At 39.6% G+C, this 18,788-nt stretch overlaps 2 protein-coding genes across 2 annotated transcripts in view; one reads left to right on the forward strand and one right to left on the reverse strand.

The window, feature by feature from the left end:
- Positions 1 to 8,054, forward strand: part of FASTKD3 (FAST kinase domains 3) — a 9,605-nt gene extending 1,551 nt beyond the window's left edge. Inside the window, 6 exon segments of the mRNA XM_009321914.1 lie at positions 1 to 95; positions 3,307 to 3,392; positions 3,991 to 4,153; positions 5,334 to 5,403; positions 6,722 to 6,836; positions 7,626 to 8,054. The exon segment at positions 1 to 95 is cut by the window's left edge and continues 28 nt beyond it. Of these exon segments, the coding sequence (XP_009320189.1) occupies positions 1 to 95; positions 3,307 to 3,392; positions 3,991 to 4,153; positions 5,334 to 5,403; positions 6,722 to 6,836; positions 7,626 to 7,724 (628 nt within the window). The 3' untranslated portion in view covers positions 7,725 to 8,054.
- A 2,362-nt stretch (positions 8,055 to 10,416) lies between these two features.
- On the reverse strand, positions 10,417 to 18,786 carry LOC103915153 (chromosome unknown open reading frame, human C5orf49; the record flags this gene model as incomplete). The annotated part of the gene is made up of 3 exons (XM_009321917.1): positions 10,417 to 11,331; positions 14,989 to 15,105; positions 18,721 to 18,786. Coding segments are annotated over 3 exons (363 nt in total), but the record flags the coding sequence as incomplete, so codon positions are not given.
- Positions 18,787 to 18,788: the final 2 nt, after the last annotated feature.

Genomic DNA, 18,788 nt, shown 5'->3' on the forward strand with positions numbered 1-18,788 from the left:
GCTGAACCTGCTGCACTCATGTGTCCTTATTCAACATTATCCAGTAAATTTTCTGCCAAAAATATTTAGTCCCTATTTTCTGCAACGGCTTCAAGGTAAGGAGCAGTGTTTCTCTTGCTACGTTCCGCATCTCCTTCTATTACATGCTGTGTCTCTTGTGAAGAACCGATTTGTTATCAAGTACGCCTTTCAAATCAACAATGACCTGATTAAGGTGACTGGAGAACAGCGATCAGGAGGCCGAAGATTGTTGCTTTCTTGTCACAGTTGCAGTTGTCTTTCAGTTTATATCATTTAGAGGAGTTTGAAAATTGCCCTGTACAATCTTAAACAGAGATTTGAAATGCCTTCAGAGTTTTATTTCAGATAATCCTTCTGCTTTTCTGAAAAATACTGACCCTCTGTTTTTCCCCAGCTGTTTAAGCTTCTTTGCCTATGCGGTGACCGATGTGAATACTCACTCTGAAGTGAGGCTGTGTTCCCATGAGACTGGTAACACTAGGACGGCTAGTGAAACTAAGTGAAACTGTTATGGAACTAACAAGACTGAGACCAAAAGTGACCAAGTATCATTTTAACAACAATGATACTTGGAATGATGCATGAGTGATGTAAAATATAGTTTAGTGATTCTGGGTTCATTTTTCTCTAAATTGTTGCCACATGAGGGATGCGGCATAAAGGTGGAACAGTGAGGCCTGAGACTTGACTTCTATTCTGGGTGTAGCCGCCCATTTGCTTTGCAGCTTTGGGAAGTCACTTCACTTTTCTGTATCTTTTTTCTTCCCCCACAATTGTTTGCTTTGCTTACTTGGATCTCATACTCCTTAGGGTTGGGAGTGGCTCTTAGGCATTTTACTCGGGGACTAGCCCAGGGGAGGATGTATTTTAAAAAACAATAGAAATACTAGTAGTACTGATTGTGAAGCTAAAATAATTACCTTCTGGTTGTGCACTGCTGGTTAGATTTAAGATTTCGCTGCCTGTCTTTAAAGTTAAATCCTCTGTGACTTTGCATAATCCTTATTTCTGGATGTCTTCCTAAGCACCCAAAGCACTCTCTTCCTGAGGCTCTAAGGGCAAGGTACGCAATCACAGTTGCCAGAAAACCTGTTCATAGCCTTTAAAGTTGGGACCAAATTATAATATGCAAGAAAAATTACAATAACTGTTCCACAGCTTACTTACAATTGTGTTACTAGCAAGCTCACCTATTAACTAGAGAAATAGTTCATTGTTATATTTAAAAAAAACAGTCTAAAAATCCTTATAAACTTTGGTCAAGATTAGTACAAATTCTAGAGAGAAGTGAGGTGAAGTGTAGCATTGGGACAAAAAGAATTTAAATTACTATTACTGATAAGGACGTGTTACAATTACATACACAGAATTTGTAAATCTCGGGCAGTACAAAATGTGGTTTTTTAAATACTGTTTTGCCTTATGATTCAAATAAGGTCCATTGCACGTAAGTGATTCTAGCGCTTTATTCCTTACCTTCCGTCAGGCTGCGTCATGTCCAGCTTATCAGGTGGGGGTAAGGTAGAACCTGGTATGGACTTCTGCTGTCATCTCTACTCTTCTGTTCTTTCAGGATAGGGATTATTGTATTATATTCTTGCTTTTAACTTGGTTGCATTTCTCTTTCATATTGTATTACGATCAGCTTGTGAAAGCTGAAAAGGGTAAATGGATAAAGCTGAAAAAATTAATTTGCAGTGCATAATCGTTGGCTTAATTAAAACAGAAGTGAGATCTGAACCAGTGAAATGTAACAGCATCATAAATGTAAGCAGTTAAGGATAGGCTGGTATGTTTTTTTTAATTACCTAGGTAAAAATGTAAATTGAATTCTAAGGCTCACATATGTTTTAACAAGTCATAAAGATTGGTGCTTCGTCCTGGTTTTTAAATTACTTTTAATCTAGAATCTGATGTGGTTATGTGATGCTTCTTCCCACTGGCATCCTGTCTGCCAACTACACTCCTCTGGTGGAGGCTTCCTGTGACCATCTTTGTTCCGTGCCTTGAGCTCCTTTCCTTTCCACCTCTGAGCAAGCACTACAGTCCCATCCTTGGCCCTATGTCTTACCATACTGAGGAAACCTTTACAAAATTTAAAAATCTACCCCATGGCTTATCCCATCTTCCTTAGGAGATCTCAGTCTGCTCACCCACTGCTTCCAAGACTGTCTTGTCCGCAAGGGCTGCCTTCACCTCATTGTTTTGGGTTGGTTTTTTTTTTCCCAGCCTAGTAAGTTTCTGGAACGTCCCCCGTGTGGTAGCCTGTCCTTGGCTGTAACTATTACACAATCCAACACTTTTGGACACAAACCTATTATGAACAACACAGTTGTAAGCTATAGATCGTAAGTAATTCTGTGTTAGATAGTAAAGCATATTTAGCGGCATTATAGGGATATGTAAGCTACACCACAAAGATGAGTGACTTCTCTAGATCTCAGCTAAGATTGCTCTGCTAATAAAACTATATAGAAGGTCAAGTTTTCAAAGTGATTAGAAACTTTGGTCACTCTCAATTTCTAGTTCAACATAAAATACCTTAAGAGGTTGATTTTTAGGAAGCAGACATTCCTCATATCCTAATAAACAGATTGTCTTTTAAAGTTCTCAAGCTGATACTTCGAAAATGAGAAACCTTACAGTACCAGTTACTTTGAATATGTTCTTTTAAATCAATATAGCAGTATTCCACTAGAGCGGTGAAAGTTCAGAACAGGAACTTGAGAAGATGACCTGCATGATTAGCATCTTATACTACATCAGGATTTTACCATTCTGTAATAATACTTTGCATGTAAGATGAAAGATTCTTCGAGTATACACTTGTAGAAAAATCTCCAGAAATTTTTCAGTATTATCTGCTACTTTCAGATAAAAAAAAAAAGTGAGTGAAGCAATGAGATCCTGGGATTATAAGTTGGGCAGAGGGGGTTGTAGGAATAAGGAAATGGGATATTTCTCCGAGACCTCAACTCAAACTTATTCCTCCCTGTGGAACGTCCTGCGTCTCTCAGATCCTAATTTTTTTTGTGAAAGAGTACGACAGTCTTAACTAAGATCTTGCCAGTTGTATATTTTTTTTTTACGTTGATGATATTTCTGTAAATAATTTCCTCATTTTTCTAACTATGTCATTTCACAACTGATCTTTCTGTTCATTCAAACAATGATCAAGGATGATAAGAATCAAGTAGCTTCTCTGCGCGCTAAACTGAATAGCTTTTCCTAACTTCTGCATGACGGTTGAAGATACACCTGAAAGCCTGAATATTTTTGTTTCAGCTCAGCCACCTGGTTTGGACAGAATTGTAACCTCCCAGCTAACCCAGCTTTTTCTGACTGTTGCCCTGGAGTGCCCATTTTATGAGGTATGGTACATATGCAACCAGAACTGACGTTAGCAAGAGGTGATAAGGTCATTAGGGCCCTGTTGATAATTAGTTGAAGACTGTCTTTCCCATAAAAACACTGGAATTGGACAAAACAGCTTTTTTTTTCTTGATGAAAATATGAAGCATTTCTATGTTTGATTGACCTGATATATTTGTACGTTTGACGGAACTGACTAGCTCTAAGTTAAAGTTTTTGAGTATTTTGAGTATTTCCGAGTACTTTTCCAACAGCTATTCCTTTTTTATGTTTGACTTGTGAAGTCTTGGAGAACAAAAGAGATCAGGCACTTTGATGTTGGCCTGGCTGCAGAGGAATGGAAACAGTTGGGCATTTCTCATGAGTGATACATTCAGTGTGATAGCATGGAAGCTTGCTGAGGATATTCTGGTGGTTGATTTTTTGTTTTGGTTTGGTTTTTTATAAGTTTCTAGGAGATCGTACCTCAGACTGTAAGTCTCTCAATAGACGTGGCTTTGAAATGCACAGAATGCATTTTGCTACATTAATATGAGGTAGTGAAAAATGTTATCTGCCTTTTTCTTTTCTTTGAGTTGGTTTTCTGTCATTATGTAGGGTCCCAAACTCCTCCCAAAGTATCAAGTAAAGGCCTTTCTCACATCTCACAGTTCCCTGGATGTTCACCTCCTCAAAAGGGTGAAGACTGGATTACTTTATTTACTGAAAAAAAGAATATATTTTGCATCAGAGGTGTCAACACCATATTTCTATACAGTTGGTAAGTAACATTTCTTTAGATTAATAATAAAATGTGTACTTATGCTGTCAAAGCTTTAGGCTCCGTTATTTTCCAGAAATAAAAATGATTTATTTTATTCCCTTTGTGTGTGTGCATTCTGAGTTGTGCAGTTGTGGAAAAAGAAAACTGGAGTACAAAACTCTGTAGAAGGTCTGAAATGAGGAACCATTAAAGGAACTTTAAGTAAATCCATTTTCAAAGTGGGAAAGAAGAACAGGGAGAGAAAAGAACTGCAGTAGTACTTGGAATTTACACAGCCGGTCTGCACTGAAAATAGCTGCTAACTCTTGTATTCTGTGTTTTTACTATCAGCTCCCCTTTTACTTATCCTGTAAACAATTTGTATAATGTAAAGCAAAATGAGGCAATGCCACTTGCCTGATGACTCTGCTTTGGTGGTGAGTAGAGAAAGGGAGAGCTGGAAGGTTGTCAGCCCCCTGCCCTGCTCAGCTGGGCTCCTCTCCCCTTAGCAAGAACTGTTGACTACATATAGTCAGTGGGGGTTTGTGGACTGGAAGAGAGGAGTGGGCAAAACAGCGTGTTTCATGCGCCAGGAAAGGAAACTGAGAGAAGGTAATGATGAGGAAAGATGTGTGCCCAGGAGGGGTGGAGGGTAAAGAAGCTGTTGAGGGAAGGGTCTCTTGGACCCATGGACATCGTAGGGATGGGAAAAAAAAAAGTCAAGAGAGAGGGATGACTCCAGAATTACTCTGCATTTCAGCTTCCACATGGGGTTGAAGTTGGCAGGGTGTAGGTCCCAAGCCCTGTTTGCAGATTGACATCATCTATAAAATTGGGGAATTAGTGAGAAAAATAAAAGGTGTCGGGGGGGGGGGAGTCTCTCTCCCCAAGGCCCTCAAAGTTCCAGAGGCCCGAGCCAGCCCAGCAAAGTGCCATTTAAGTACATTATGGTTTTTAGTGGACTTGGAATACTCTTTGCTGTTAACGTTATGAAAGGCTGAAGTGTTACTAATTGTCACTCATTTGTGTTAAATAGTCTATACACATCTTTTGCAAGCCTCTGTGATTCAGAAAAAAGTACTGCGATAGTACTTTAGTTATTTTGTAAAACAATGAACTGTAAGAGGATGAGAATTACAGTAAACAGTTTGTTATATGAAATGAGTTTTAATGTCACTTGTCTTTTCATCTATACTAGATATTGAGATTAAATTAGATGAAGAAGGTTTTGTATTGCCTGCTGCCCAATGTGAAGAGGTACACAGACGGTAAGAGAATAAAAAGAAACCACTGGTAAAATATTAACATTGACAAAGAGCATCTGGGGTGAAACCCCAGCAAAATTTAAGCTAATTGGAGTTTTGCCATTGACCTCAACAAAGCTAAGGTTTCACATTGAAACCATTGGCAAAAGGACAATGTTGGCAAAATTAACGAACTGCACTTTTTCCTCATTATTTTGCTTCCTGACTATACAGTGTCAGACAATTAATCTCTTTACCCAGTGACGGTCAGGATCAAAGTGATCCTGATTTGGCTTATAGTAATGTATTTTGATCTTCCATAATTAATTTTCAAATTAAAACCAAATTAATTCTAATTGAGCGTGTCTGCATAGATTTAACACAGTTTAAGCCAGTTTGAGTTCACAAACTTACTTCTGTAAGGAATCCTGTGTAATGAGGATATTTGCTGCAGATGCTGGTTTTATTGAAAAATGCATAGGTGTTCAAAAAATATGTTAAACGAGGATTATTTTGAGAAACCTTGGATACAAAGTTAAGCAACCTGCCCGTGTGGTATTTGCGACTGCACTTCTGTGGATAAAGCAAAAGTGTTTGAAAAGGTTATGTTTTCTCCTGCTTAACCTTCACAAGACTCACAGAGTAATATAGGTTCTTTCAAAAATCCCATGCTTAAATGTTTAAGAATGGGCTTTGATTTTTTTTTTTTAACTACAGCTTTCATGTGTAAATAAGGTCACAATATACTTAACATACTGAAAATTTAAGCAACTTTTTTACAGTGGATATACAAATTTTGGTTTAAGTTGATGTGATTTTTATCACCAAGGAGAAAAAAAATAGTTATAATCCATGATGCTGCCAACCATATGTACAGGTTTAACTTAAACAGATTTAGTTTAAACTTCACTTTAACTTAAACTCTAACAGGTTTAACAGGTACACTAATAAGCTGAATAAACTTAGCTGCTGAAGTGTTCTCAAGCTGAGACAAGTATTTTGTATGTTTTTCCTTCTAGAAGAATTCAAACCAGCTTACCTATAGTAGCATTAAAAATATCAAACTCTTCTTAACTTGTATGGTAATTTTTGTTCAGAGCATATAAATAAGCTTTTCAGATCAGTTTCACTAATCTTCAGGCTTTCCCCGTACCACCCTTAAATTGAGTGATTTAAATTGTCCTGAACTAGGTAACTCCCATCCTACAACATCTAATTCTAGGAGGTATTAGGGAGTAAGAGGGGAGGTATTGTCTCATGCTTCTTAGGAACTGCAGTAGTTGTGGTGATTAAAATAACTAATTTTTTTTTTTTTTGATACTACACTTGTGCTTGATTTTAGAATTGCCCTCTGTGTTGATGGTCAAAATAGATTTTGCGTTAATAGCCACAATCTGTTGGGAGAAGAAGCTATTAAACAGAGACACCTTCAGTTACTTGGTTATGAAGTTGTACAGGTAAAGTCCAAAGACAGTGGCTTGCTTTTGCTCTGGCTAACAAACTAAGTGAAAAAATGATTATTTTGTAATACTTAAAACTGTAGTTGCAATTACTTCGCAAGGCAGATGTAGTCTTGTCCTTTCTATATCATGTTCTCTCTGGCTAGCTTTTGCCTCTTTGAGGGTGTTACAGAAATTGCTTTTTCTTCCTTGGATCAATTAGCGTGTTCTGCTTGTGTTTTCTGCCAAATAGTGGCTGCTTGAAAGAGTACTTCTCTGCAGTGATTAAGGTTCAAATCTTGACTTAAAGGAAAATGTTGTCTAAGAGTTCAGTAGAACTGGGATTTGTAATTAAATACTTTTTAAAAAAGGTCTGAATTTGGAGTTTAAAAAGAGGAGTTAAAAAAAAAGGAACTGCTTTGTACTGTAAATAATATTTTCACAACAGCATATTTCCTTTATTTTGCCTGTTGAATTAATAGGGTTATTTTTATCTTTAACCATACTTTGGACCAGAACAGTTACTTTTAGATTTTTGAGGTTTTCTTTTCCATTTATAATCACTTATCACATAAGCCTAACTCTGTTATGTTTAACTTAGTTTGAATTGTAATGGATATCACTCTTTGTTTTACAATAATCTCTATTCAGGTGATTTACAGATCAATAATACTCTTAGGATTAAATGTTTAATTTTAAAACCAACAAATCTTTGATGTGTAATTTTATATCTGCTTAATGAACATCAGTCTTACCCAGTTGTTTATTAAAAGGTATTTCCAGCAATCATTTTTGTTTTGTTTCCAGATTCCATTTTTTGAGATAGAGAGTCTACAAAATTGCAGGAAAATGGCAGAATATCTACACAAAAAAATCTTTCCTCATACGTATGAACTCAGCTGCTGACACTGGAGAATACCACTAAATCACAGGTTGACCTCCTATATTATAAAGTGTAAATATTGTGCATGGAAGAACAATTCTGTTTTCTAAATAACTCCACCTAAGATAATTTGAGCTTCTGAATGTGAGACTTTCCAATATTTGGAACAATTGACGTGTAAAGAGTAATAAAGAACAACATATTTTCTTAAGTTTTGTGTAACTATTTATTACAAGTTAACAGATGTAAGTGCCAGTCAGTGCTGCGTTTCCTTTGCATTTTCACTGGTTCTAACTCACAACTGCAAATGGACAGATGTGACTATTCAAGGATACTGGCTGGTGCTTAATGTACAGAATGTGCCATGCTACCTACCAATCAGGGCTTTTCTTGACAGTATAAAAAGAAATTGTGCAGTTTACTCATAGCTGTTGGTGTGATTTCCCAAGTGTTTCATAAAACTAAAATTTGCAGTAGTTGCACAAGCAGTATTGGTTTATTGCTCATAGTTAAGAGATGCAGAGTCCTGTTCACTAAATACCAATGCCTTACAGAAAATGAGAGCGTTTTTATTAAAAAGATTTGCTTTATTTTGTAAAAGAACAGCTGTCACAGGGTAGTGGACTTGCACAGCTGTCTCTGTTGGGGGCCACCCTAGGTTCTGGGTATGTACTGTTTGTAGTTTTGTCTTTGGTGGCAGTTTTAGCTAGACTGGCTAAATGGGGTCATGTATGTGCTCCAGCGTTCCTTCAGTTTACAGCCTGCCATTCAAGCCTAAATTGAAACTCATTACGCCCTGAAGCTCCAAAGAGTTATGTCCTGTGCAGTCCTTTTTTACGTACGAGTATGAATTCTGGCAGAAGGGTGGAACTGAGAACTGGAACCAGTAACCACTTCAGCTGGAATAAGCATGCCCTACCTTGGGTCAACGTGTTGCTTTACAGATGGACAAAGGGAAAATAACACAGCCTTAGTTCCAATCACGTAACGTATACTTGATGAACTGCTGTGTAAAACACATTTTCAGGTTAGCTTATGCATCCTGTCCTGTGTGGAATTATTATTTATGAGTAGCAAAGCAGAATTCCCAGCATTGCCTGGTTTCATTTTAACTATTATAATTTGATACAAAAAAGGTGAAACTTTTACATCCTTGAAGTTCTATATATTTCACCAGTAGATACAGAACGTGGCCATTTTTTCCTTCCAAGGCTACTGTTAATAATTTGTGAGTTGCGGGTGTCCACCAATTGTCCCAACAATCCCTGGAGATTTTTGGATGCAAAATCCAGATCCAAAATATGATTTACATTGTGTCACGGTGTGCATTCTGTTCATGTTAATTTGTTGCATGTATAAAACCCTTACTCACAGTAGTATGTCAGCACTGACAGGTGAGGGAGCACCAAGAGGTAATGAGATACTTTCCAACAGTGTAATAGGAAGCTTACAGCACATCGCTAACCTAACAGTTGTCATCCTAGCAAAAGAGAAATTGAAGGAGAACGACTGAAATGTCTTTGCTGACATTTATAAGGAACTTCTCCCTAATACAGAAGAAATCGTCAAGGTATTTTTTTGACACTAACTGAGCACTGAAGGGAAAAGTCAACCACTCAGAACTGAATGAGAAACAAGTAGTAAGAGGAACAACCCGTGAAAAGCCTTCAAAAGTGAGGAGCGATGAGAAGGGACTGAAAGAGAAGGGGGTGACACAAGCAAAGAAATCAGAGAGGAAAACTGATACTGGTGTCGATTACTCGTGCCTTTCTCCACTGTGGAAGTGAGCTGGTGATACTTATTTCTCACACAGGCCAGAAGGTGGTGGTGTTCTCAAACAGATTTGATTTCCCGTAGTTTTTCAAACACAGATGGTTTGTAAATATAGTAAGACTACTTAAAAGGAGTAATTTGGACTGACTGTCCCAAACTAAAAATAACCTGTCTAGAATATGGCCATATTACATCTCACTCTTCACTGCTATACATTTGGTACTGATTTTTGAAAAAGCATTCTGGTATTGTTAGAAAACATTTCCTTCTCACTTTGTTCTTACTGTGATTCATTTAATGCTGCTGGATTTGTTTAACGAAGTATTTATTGTTGAAAAGGAATGTAGCAGCTACTGCCCTCTTGTCCCTAGCTCATTGAATATAGAGGAACTTGCAGGTCATGAATAATGAAAGTAATAAACACCTCTCAGAATGGGCTGCTCTGTGTGCTCTGCTTCTCACATCATGCCAAACAAGTGCTATTGATTGCCTAATTTATGACTTATCCAAGTCCCAGATTAAGAAGTTCTTTGTTTTTATTATTTTTCACTAGGAGACTGACTGTGGTCACAGATGATACAGGTTTCCTATGTGTAAGTACCTGACAAACCTCAGTGTCAGTCAAAGCTGTGGTCTTCCAGTCCTTGTTCTGGTATGATCAGTCTGGCTGTTGTTCCTTTCTGAACAATACTGTCTCAGCTTTAAACAACAGCAGGATCAATGGCTCTTGAGAACCAAACTGATGCATGCCCTGCAGGAGATGTTCCTCCTCCTGAAATTACCTTATAACTTTAGTACTGGATTCAGTGAGAATACAAGGCACTAAATGTTTAAGCAGGTTTAGACATTTACTCTACACATGCTTTTTAAATGACTACTGCTCAAATCTTTGTGGTTTTTTCATCCTTTCTACCAAACTATTTAGTGCTTGTTCTCCTAGTATTACTTCTTTTTTTCTTTTTTTCAGCATTGGATACAGAACCAAAGATGATTTTTCTTGTGACACTCTTGAACAGATCAATCCCTCAGACACCATTCATATAGTGAAAGTCAGTGAAATGGATGTCTGAAATCCAGATTTTGTCTATTTAAATGCTAAGTAGTCAGAAGTTCCCTTTAACTTAACTTCCACTTGAATTCTACTGAAACTGCTAAGCACTTCTCTAAGTCAGACCATTTCTTTACTTGCCTATTTATGGGTAAGCACGTCCATTTTGGAAACTTTGGGTTGAATCCCCAATTCAGCTGTTGTGCAGATAAAATAACACCTAGCAATTTTGTAGCAACACTGTAAGGATTAAGAAGTCAGTGACCTCTGATAACCTTGAGGAGCAAGCTCACTTAAATGTTAAGTCTGTGAATAGTTATGTAGAAGCACTGCCTAAAATAGCAGAGAGACAGCTGTTGACCCAACAGGTCTTATTTCCAGTCTTGCTACCTAAAATGTTCAGCTCTTGCTGATGCTCTTCTTCGTGAGATTTTTATGAGACTGTAAGGAGAAGACATGCATTTGCAGTAGCAGGAAGAAAAGTACAGCTGCTATTTATCCCATTTTTAATCCAAATCATGCTCATTAACTAAAAGGTAGAGGAAAAGGCAAAAGCACCATATTGCTTTTTGATGTGAGGTGGGGTTTTTTCCACATAAATGTTGCTGGTAATGACAGGTACAAGAGACTTAGCATGGATCCAGGCTTGGAGAAGGTTTTTCCAATAAGCAGGTGATGCCATTTTTCCTGTAGAATTCTGCCTGCACATGATTAATCCTTGCATGATCTCTGATCAGCTGCTCTATAGGCTTATTTATGCGTCTCCCATACTCTGAAGATGACAAAACAGCGACAGGTCTTGCCATTTCCTGTGAAAATATAAAATTCTCCTTGTAAGAAAATCACAGAGCGAATACTTGGCAGTTATCTACTGCTAAATATGCTGTGGCCAGGGGCAAAATAACAGACAGAACTGTACAGCATCTGCTATACGGATGTATATTTATTTAGCAGTGATCTGCACTCTTACTGTTCCATCCCTGACCTAGTTTTTTATGTATATTAATAAACCATGAATGTATGACAAGATGATATGGAGCTGTGCCATAAGTTACTGTGGACTGATAATTTTTTACACACTCACATACATGCACACACAGAGGTGATTACCATGTGGTTACTGGCAAACTAAATGCTGTTACTGGAAAAGTGGCACAGATTTTATTTTCATTCTTATTTTTCTTGTACATTGACTTGCATGATTCATTTGAAAAATAGGAGAGAGTTAATTTGTATCCCCTGTTACAGGAACACCTACCCTATTTGCACAATTCAGTGAAACCACTGCATGAAAAAAATCAAAGCCTAAAGAAAAACCCTGAGCAACCACTAGTCCATGCAAGCTTTCCCTGAAGGACATAAAGCATATACTACTGTATTTTTGCACAATGAAAGGTTTTACTAGAAATGCTTGTAGCTGTAAGATTACAGAAATAACTGCTCTGCAATGATGGGAAGTGGACTTGGTGGAAAATAACCTGCCCAAGGAAAGATTATTTTAAGCTTGTTCTTAGTAAACTGCACTGTAAGTGACTGTGCAATCACTCTCTGCAATCTGCAGTTCCTTTCTGTGCTACAGCAATGGGGGGCTCTGGAGTCAGAAGGGAAAGACAGGATTTGTTTGTTTTTCTTCCCCTAGCCAAAGGTATCAGGCTGCTTGTGTGTTTGCACACTGTCTAACATGGTAAGCCTTGGTCCCCGATGTGTTTACTTAGTCTTACGATATAAATAATATCTACAAGGAGAATCAAAATGCGGATGCCACACCACAGTTCAGGTGCAAACAAATGACCTCTTGCTAAACAGATGCAAGTCTGAGCCATATCAGCACTTAACGATAGAACCGGTGAAGCACATGAGCCCCTGCATTTCCTGTGAGGATGCAGGTGGGAGCACAGACCCGAGGGGTCTCATAGCAGGGCAGTCAGATGTGAGACATTTCCAGACTCATGGACAAAAGTAGACCTGAGATTCTTGGGAAGATGCTGGAAACACTTTTTTCAAAAAAAAAAAAAAACAACAGAAAAGCCCACTCCAAAACAACCATTCATCCCCCAACTCTCCCCCTACCCTTCCTGCCTACCTTGCTCCACCCCATTAAAAGCTATTCAGTACACCAACTTATAACCCCACCAGAACAAAAATCAAGTCAAGAAGAGTGGCAGGCAAGAAATAAGACCATTTCCTCCCCACCCCCAGTTGTGGATAAATGTTGAAAAAGGAGAAATGACATAATCTTTGTACCATCAAGAAAGACTTTGCCAGCGATATAGGGTTTACAGTGCTAACGATGGGCAGCAGTATGTAATTCTGATAGTTTGCGTTCCCTTTAAGTAAACGAGATTCAGTTTTCAGCATCCTTGGTAGCACAGCACTGACTGTGCACAGTGGCATTTCATCTTTGCGGGTTCAGCATTCAGCAGACTTCAGATTTTCCAACAGTTGGCTGGGAAGCATCCCGCTACACGCCTTTGCAGCGTGTAATTCTAGCACTGTTAAGGCTTGAAATCAGCAATGGCAGCCTTGTGCAAACACTCCGCTGCAGTCACTCTGCTACGTGTAGCTAAACCGAGTATCTGTGACTGTACTGTTGGATTCCCTGGGTGCACCCAGGCTCTCTGCAGGAAATGGAGGGCTTGCCTGCAGTGGTTTGTTTTTTTCCAGTTCAAGGAAAGGAGTGTACTGTGGTGGATTCAGCATGTCTCCTTTCAGTGTTGTATTAGAAAGAAAGACACCGATTGTGGCCTTATTTACCATGTTTTATAATATAGTTGTTGTTATTATTATTATATAAAGTCTGTGAGGGCCACTGAGGTACTTAAAGAGCAGGAGTTGAGTATGTGACCTGCACTTAGTTATGGGTAAGTCTGGTGTTGGGTGTCATCACGTGCAGGAGGATCATGTTGTAACATTTAACAGCTGTGAGTTTGATGTGTCTCCATGCTAAGTAAAGAGCTGGATTAAGGGACACCTGTTCAGGCAGAGTCCCTTGAGTGCACTGCCCAGCAGAGCTGGTATGAATTCTGGCCCATACGTGTTCGCTTTAGGAAGCAAACTGGTCGGAAAGTGAGTTTTGCTGATACTGAAAGGACACAAGAGCTCAGGAAGAAACCTTAACTCTGCATTGATAAACTGTTTCTACACAAATTTCCAGCTGGAGGTTGGGCTCGGTATTGGGGGAGGGGGGTTGGCTTTGTTTTGTTTAAATAAAAAGGCTCATTTTTAATTGGAGTAGTCATTTACATGGCTTTTGGCCTCACGCAGATTTGCAGTTGAGTTACTAGGCATGAGCAGGTGATAGTAATGGGCACTCCTGGGATTCCTTTGGGAGCACTTAATACTCCCTGCACTGTCTGACAGAGTTGAAGGGCATTATGGCTATGCACTGAAATGTCTGGCATATACAGCTGCTAGTGAGAGGAATCACAAGCAGTGGCCTTTGTCCTAAAATCTCAACAGTTTTATTACACAGCAATTACAGTAATTTTAACTTTTGTCTCTCTCTTCCTTCTTCCATCTCTATCATATATAATCACCAACACGGCCAGCCATTCTTAGCCTACTCACCTCTTTACATCCAATGAACCCATCAGGATTTTGAGGCCATTAACACACAAAGGTTGCACTTCATTTGGTTTTTGACAGCCTCTGCCTCTGTGTGTGTGTGTGTATATAAATATAAATATATATATACACACACTTGTGTATGTATATTATTCAGATGCTGCATGGAAAAATACATATTTTTATATATGTATATATATTACAGTATTTCTGTCTTCAAGGCAGCTGTTTAGAAATATGGCTGCATACTTCCTTAGCTATCAGGCTGCCAGATTCCTCTGGCCTCGAATGCTTTGCCCAGCCTTTTCCAGGCACGTCCATGGTCTTCTGATTGACCCCTCCTTTGCACTAGCTCCCTATGAATTTCCTTCCTGCAGGGCAACCTGGTGTAAGTTTGCGTAACAAACTCACCAGCTTCAGAGGCTTGGGCTCTCTCAGCAAATGCTGGCATGGGAGGGTGGATGTCAGAGGGCAGTGGCTGAGTCAGGACCCCTGAATCCAGTCCTCTCAGGGAGAAGAGTTTTCAAGCATCACAGAAACAGCTGTACGACCACCTGCTCACCCAGCTTTTGAGGGCCACAGATGGTTCAGAAGTCACTCTCAGTGACCCTGCAGCTCTGTAACAGAGGGTTTGCCTTGCTGTGTGTATCTCTTTCCCCATGCTTTAACTTGCATTTGGCTTTTCACAGGATGTTAAAGAGCAGGAGCTAATTCAGGTGTCTTCACTGGCTAATGCTTTTTCCTAAACCTCGAGGCTGAGGACAATGATGTCCTCCTTCCGATTCCTTTGATACCATATAGGCTGTATTATAAAGGGTAAAACAATGGCTATAGTCTCCAGCCATGTCAAAAAGTACACAATATCTTTAAGAAAGATAATTATGAAATTATCAAAGGGTTACCTCCTCATTGATGTTAAGACCACGACTCTTTGCATGTTCTCTGTCACATCGGTGAAGATTTTTGTTGTAACCCTCTGGTCTTTTAAAAATGGAATCATAATTGGAAACATCTCCTGTCTTGAGAAAAGGGGAAAAAATGGCTAATTCGCAGTATTGCTTAACTTTACAGGTTACAGAATATATGTAGTCTAATCAATACTTAATAACTCAATACTTAATACTTAATAATTAATAACAGTGCACATACTGCATCAGATGATGGCAACTGTAATAATTACTGAGCTACCATTAGCAAGTTTGGGTCACTCCTTTGGAACAGTCTGCAATAAAAACACCTAATGACGTGTGGTATCTTTTTAAAGTCTGTTCAGCTCTGAAATTTCCCTTGTGGCAATTTACCTCAATTTTTCCCTGTAATCTGCTGTAACTTTTGGAAATTTAACTGCTTTGTTTGTTTATTTGTTTTACTGTTCTGAACTTTATATAAGTTCATAAATTTGTCAAATGATCTGGCACTGTAATGTAAAAGGAAAGCAGGCAGTTTTATTTGGAATGAAAAAGACAAAGGTATCCTGCAGCGGAATCACCATTGAATTTCTGATTAAAGCAGAATTGAAAAGAGTTCAGGAACATGCCACAGTGGTAATCCTGTGATCCAGCAGTATGCACGTATCTGTCACGTATGAAAATACAGCACACCCCAAGCCAGACTATTACTGTATTTATGATACCTGTTGACATAGTTGCATCCAAATAAGCAACATTAAAGATCTGATCTGCTAACAAATGTGTCTGTGAAATCCAATCAAGAAGTTCTCATCAATGGAATCAAAGGAATTTCAAAACCAAAAAAAGTTTCCAAGGAAAGAAAAGCAAAACCCTCTGTTGAAATATGCTGTCAGTTGTTAATGAAGTTCCATTAAAAGGTCCATATTCTGGTAAACATGTCAATTGATCGCTGGTTTTGTGCATGGCTGACTACAAATTTGAAAAATTGTGCCTTTTGTTGGGCTTTTTTTTACATCTAATTTTTCAGTGTGCCCAATTTAGCCTTTGAAAAACTGTTGTATTTTGAATCTTATAATTTACAATGTTATCCTCCAAAAATAGCCAAGGCGGCTATAATGGTTCCATTAAAAGGAAACCATAGGTAAGAGTGCTAGCGAGGCACTGCTGTAACCACAGACTTATTTTGGAAGGGTATCTATCTCCATTATTTGGTTCTGCCAAGAGGAGAGGTGGTTTGATATTTAACCTATTCATCCCTTCATTTCTCAGAAACCCTCAAATCTTACAGAATTTCAAGCATGTTCAAGAGCATCCTGCATGTGATTTGCCACCTCCGTTATTATTATTATTTCTGTGTTTCCTTGTTTCTCCTTTCCTCCCCACACTACCAGTTTCATTCAGAATTTTAGTGGGCATCTAATTTGTGCTCGCCACCGGGAATGTTATTTGCACCTTTGTTTTTATTCACGTGGCATTATTTGTCCATTATTTGTTACCTGTCTCAGAGCAGATAATTCATTCTTTCTGGAACTCACAGATAGATAGCCAGCCTGTTATGTGAAAAACTAGCCCTGTCCCAGATGATCTGTTTAAGATCTTCTGCCAGATGTATAGAGGCAACGCTTCTGTGCTCAATATACTGATAACTTTTTGCTGTTGTTCCTCCTTGTTGCTAAATGCCGACTCAGTTGGCCTAGGTGGTGGTGGTGGGGAGCTGTTTCTTAACCCATCAGAGCAAGTGAATCACGCAGAGCAGACAATAAACTTGCACTCAGGGTGAGTATCCTTTGTGTACTGCTACTAAAGCTAAGCACTTTGCAAACATGCATTAATATTCCAGACACACATGAAATAGGTAATAGCTTTCTCCATGTCACAGAAGAGGAAACACCATGCAAACTGGCCACAGTAATTTATGTAAAGCAATCGAGGGAGCAACTGTCAGCCAAGGGATTAAAAGGCAGGAATTTCTGGCTTCTGGCCATGTGCTGAGAACATCTTCTGCTATTTCTCTCCACTCCAGTCTCTGACACACAGTTGGGTTTAGGTATTTAAGCTGCAAAAAGGAATGAAATTCCTTTTCCTGTATAAGTAAAAAATTTTAAATGATCTAATTCCTTAATTGTGTAGAAGAATGGGTTGAATCTGCTACCTCCCCTGTGGCCGAGGCCTGTGCTGTGAAAAAACCTATTAAACAGCTGGTATCACTTTTTGTTTCCATGCCACTGGAGCAGCATTTTCCGCAAACCAGGTCATCGGGAGCGTGAAAGCAGACTTTATATTGTAAGCAAAAGCTCTACCATATGGTTGCTAATTCTGCGCAGATTGGATGGACTGCGAGCTCCACCAGCCCCAAGGGCACCACACCAGCCCTCTGACCTGCCCTAGCCTTACTCTTGTTGTGCTCTCCCTACGGTGTTTTGTTAAGCATGGCACTAACTGTGCCTGCTCACCTTTGGCTCAGAGCACCTTCCCAAGGTAACGCTGAAATCAACACAAAAGAGTCTGAAATTACAAATCTACTTGTCTTTTAGCAGGGCCACCCAGTCAATGCTGGAAATGGGTTTTGCTGTTCCTTTAACGCCCAGCGCTGTGCTGTGGTCTGCACCCTGACCACATCCCAGGGCCACACACGACCTGCAAACAGGTCACCAGTTGTCACTGCCCAGTGCTCTGCACATTCAGCAGCCTGTCACTTGGGTGGGGAGGGGATTCACCGGGTCTATTTATTGTTATAAATAAATATATGTTGCCATAATACTGCTATATTACATTGATATAATAGACATTTCAGAACTTTTTAATGGTTTTTTTGGGGGGCGAAGCTGTTAAGTTCAATGTCTCATATGACTCTTTTCAGAGAGAGAAAGGCTTGCTAACTAGGAAGCATAGCCCAGCTGAGGCTGAAGGTGTAAGATTGTTTTAATTTCTGATTTTAAATATGAAGACAGAGAGAATGAGGAAAAAGGGTGATACAATGCAGCAGAGAGTGACGGGTGAGGCTCCCTGCGAATCTACTTGAGTTACTACATGTTAAGTGTCAGTGTAACACCTTCAGAAGCATTCAGTTATCAAGGCATATATTGATGTTGTTTTGAGTAGCTCTCTTGATTTTCTTTATTAAAGCTGAGCACACAGAAAATTTGTGCAACGCACATTGAAAACCTTTTCCCTCGACTGAAAATGGAGCAGTTTCTTATTAAAAGGTCCCTGACAGTGTGCGTTACCAGAAAAAATACAGGTGCCACATCCAACCCTAGCGACCGATGATGCCTTTCCTAGTGTTCCCCCTAAAGACGTCTCGCATTTTGGTGATACCACGTGGCCCGTTGGTCCTTAATCTTTGGCAAACCATGTCTCTGCCTTCTCTTGCCATTCAGGGAAAGACATTACCCTCATTTTCCATCCACAAGTAGCGAACACCTGTTACACTTCACAAAGGCCTCTTAAGATAAAACCTGCTATTTAGGCATTAGATAGCCTAGTTAGCGGCTAATGCGCAGCATTTCCGCTGGCCTTTGAAATAGTAACGGGATGTTTTAGACACCCGCCTGACCAGGTCCCTCGTGATGAGGGCCGAGCCCTTGTACAGGGACTGAGCACAATGTCGTTACGCTGTGCAGAAACCCACGGGGAAGGCTTGTCCCTCCAGGCCTGCCGGGCCCTGCGAGGCTCCCCGGCTCTCCCCCGGCTCTCCCCGGCTCGTTCCCTTCCCTCCCTCACCTTGGCCTCCCGGTGGAAATAGCTGAGCTCCGGAGGCCCTTCCCGTCTGGCCGGGATGCAGCTGAAGG

Source organism: Pygoscelis adeliae, unplaced genomic scaffold (genome assembly GCF_000699105.1).
Source record: "Pygoscelis adeliae isolate BGI_AS28 unplaced genomic scaffold, ASM69910v1 Scaffold144, whole genome shotgun sequence".
Classification (NCBI taxonomy): Eukaryota; Metazoa; Chordata; class Aves; order Sphenisciformes; family Spheniscidae; genus Pygoscelis; species Pygoscelis adeliae.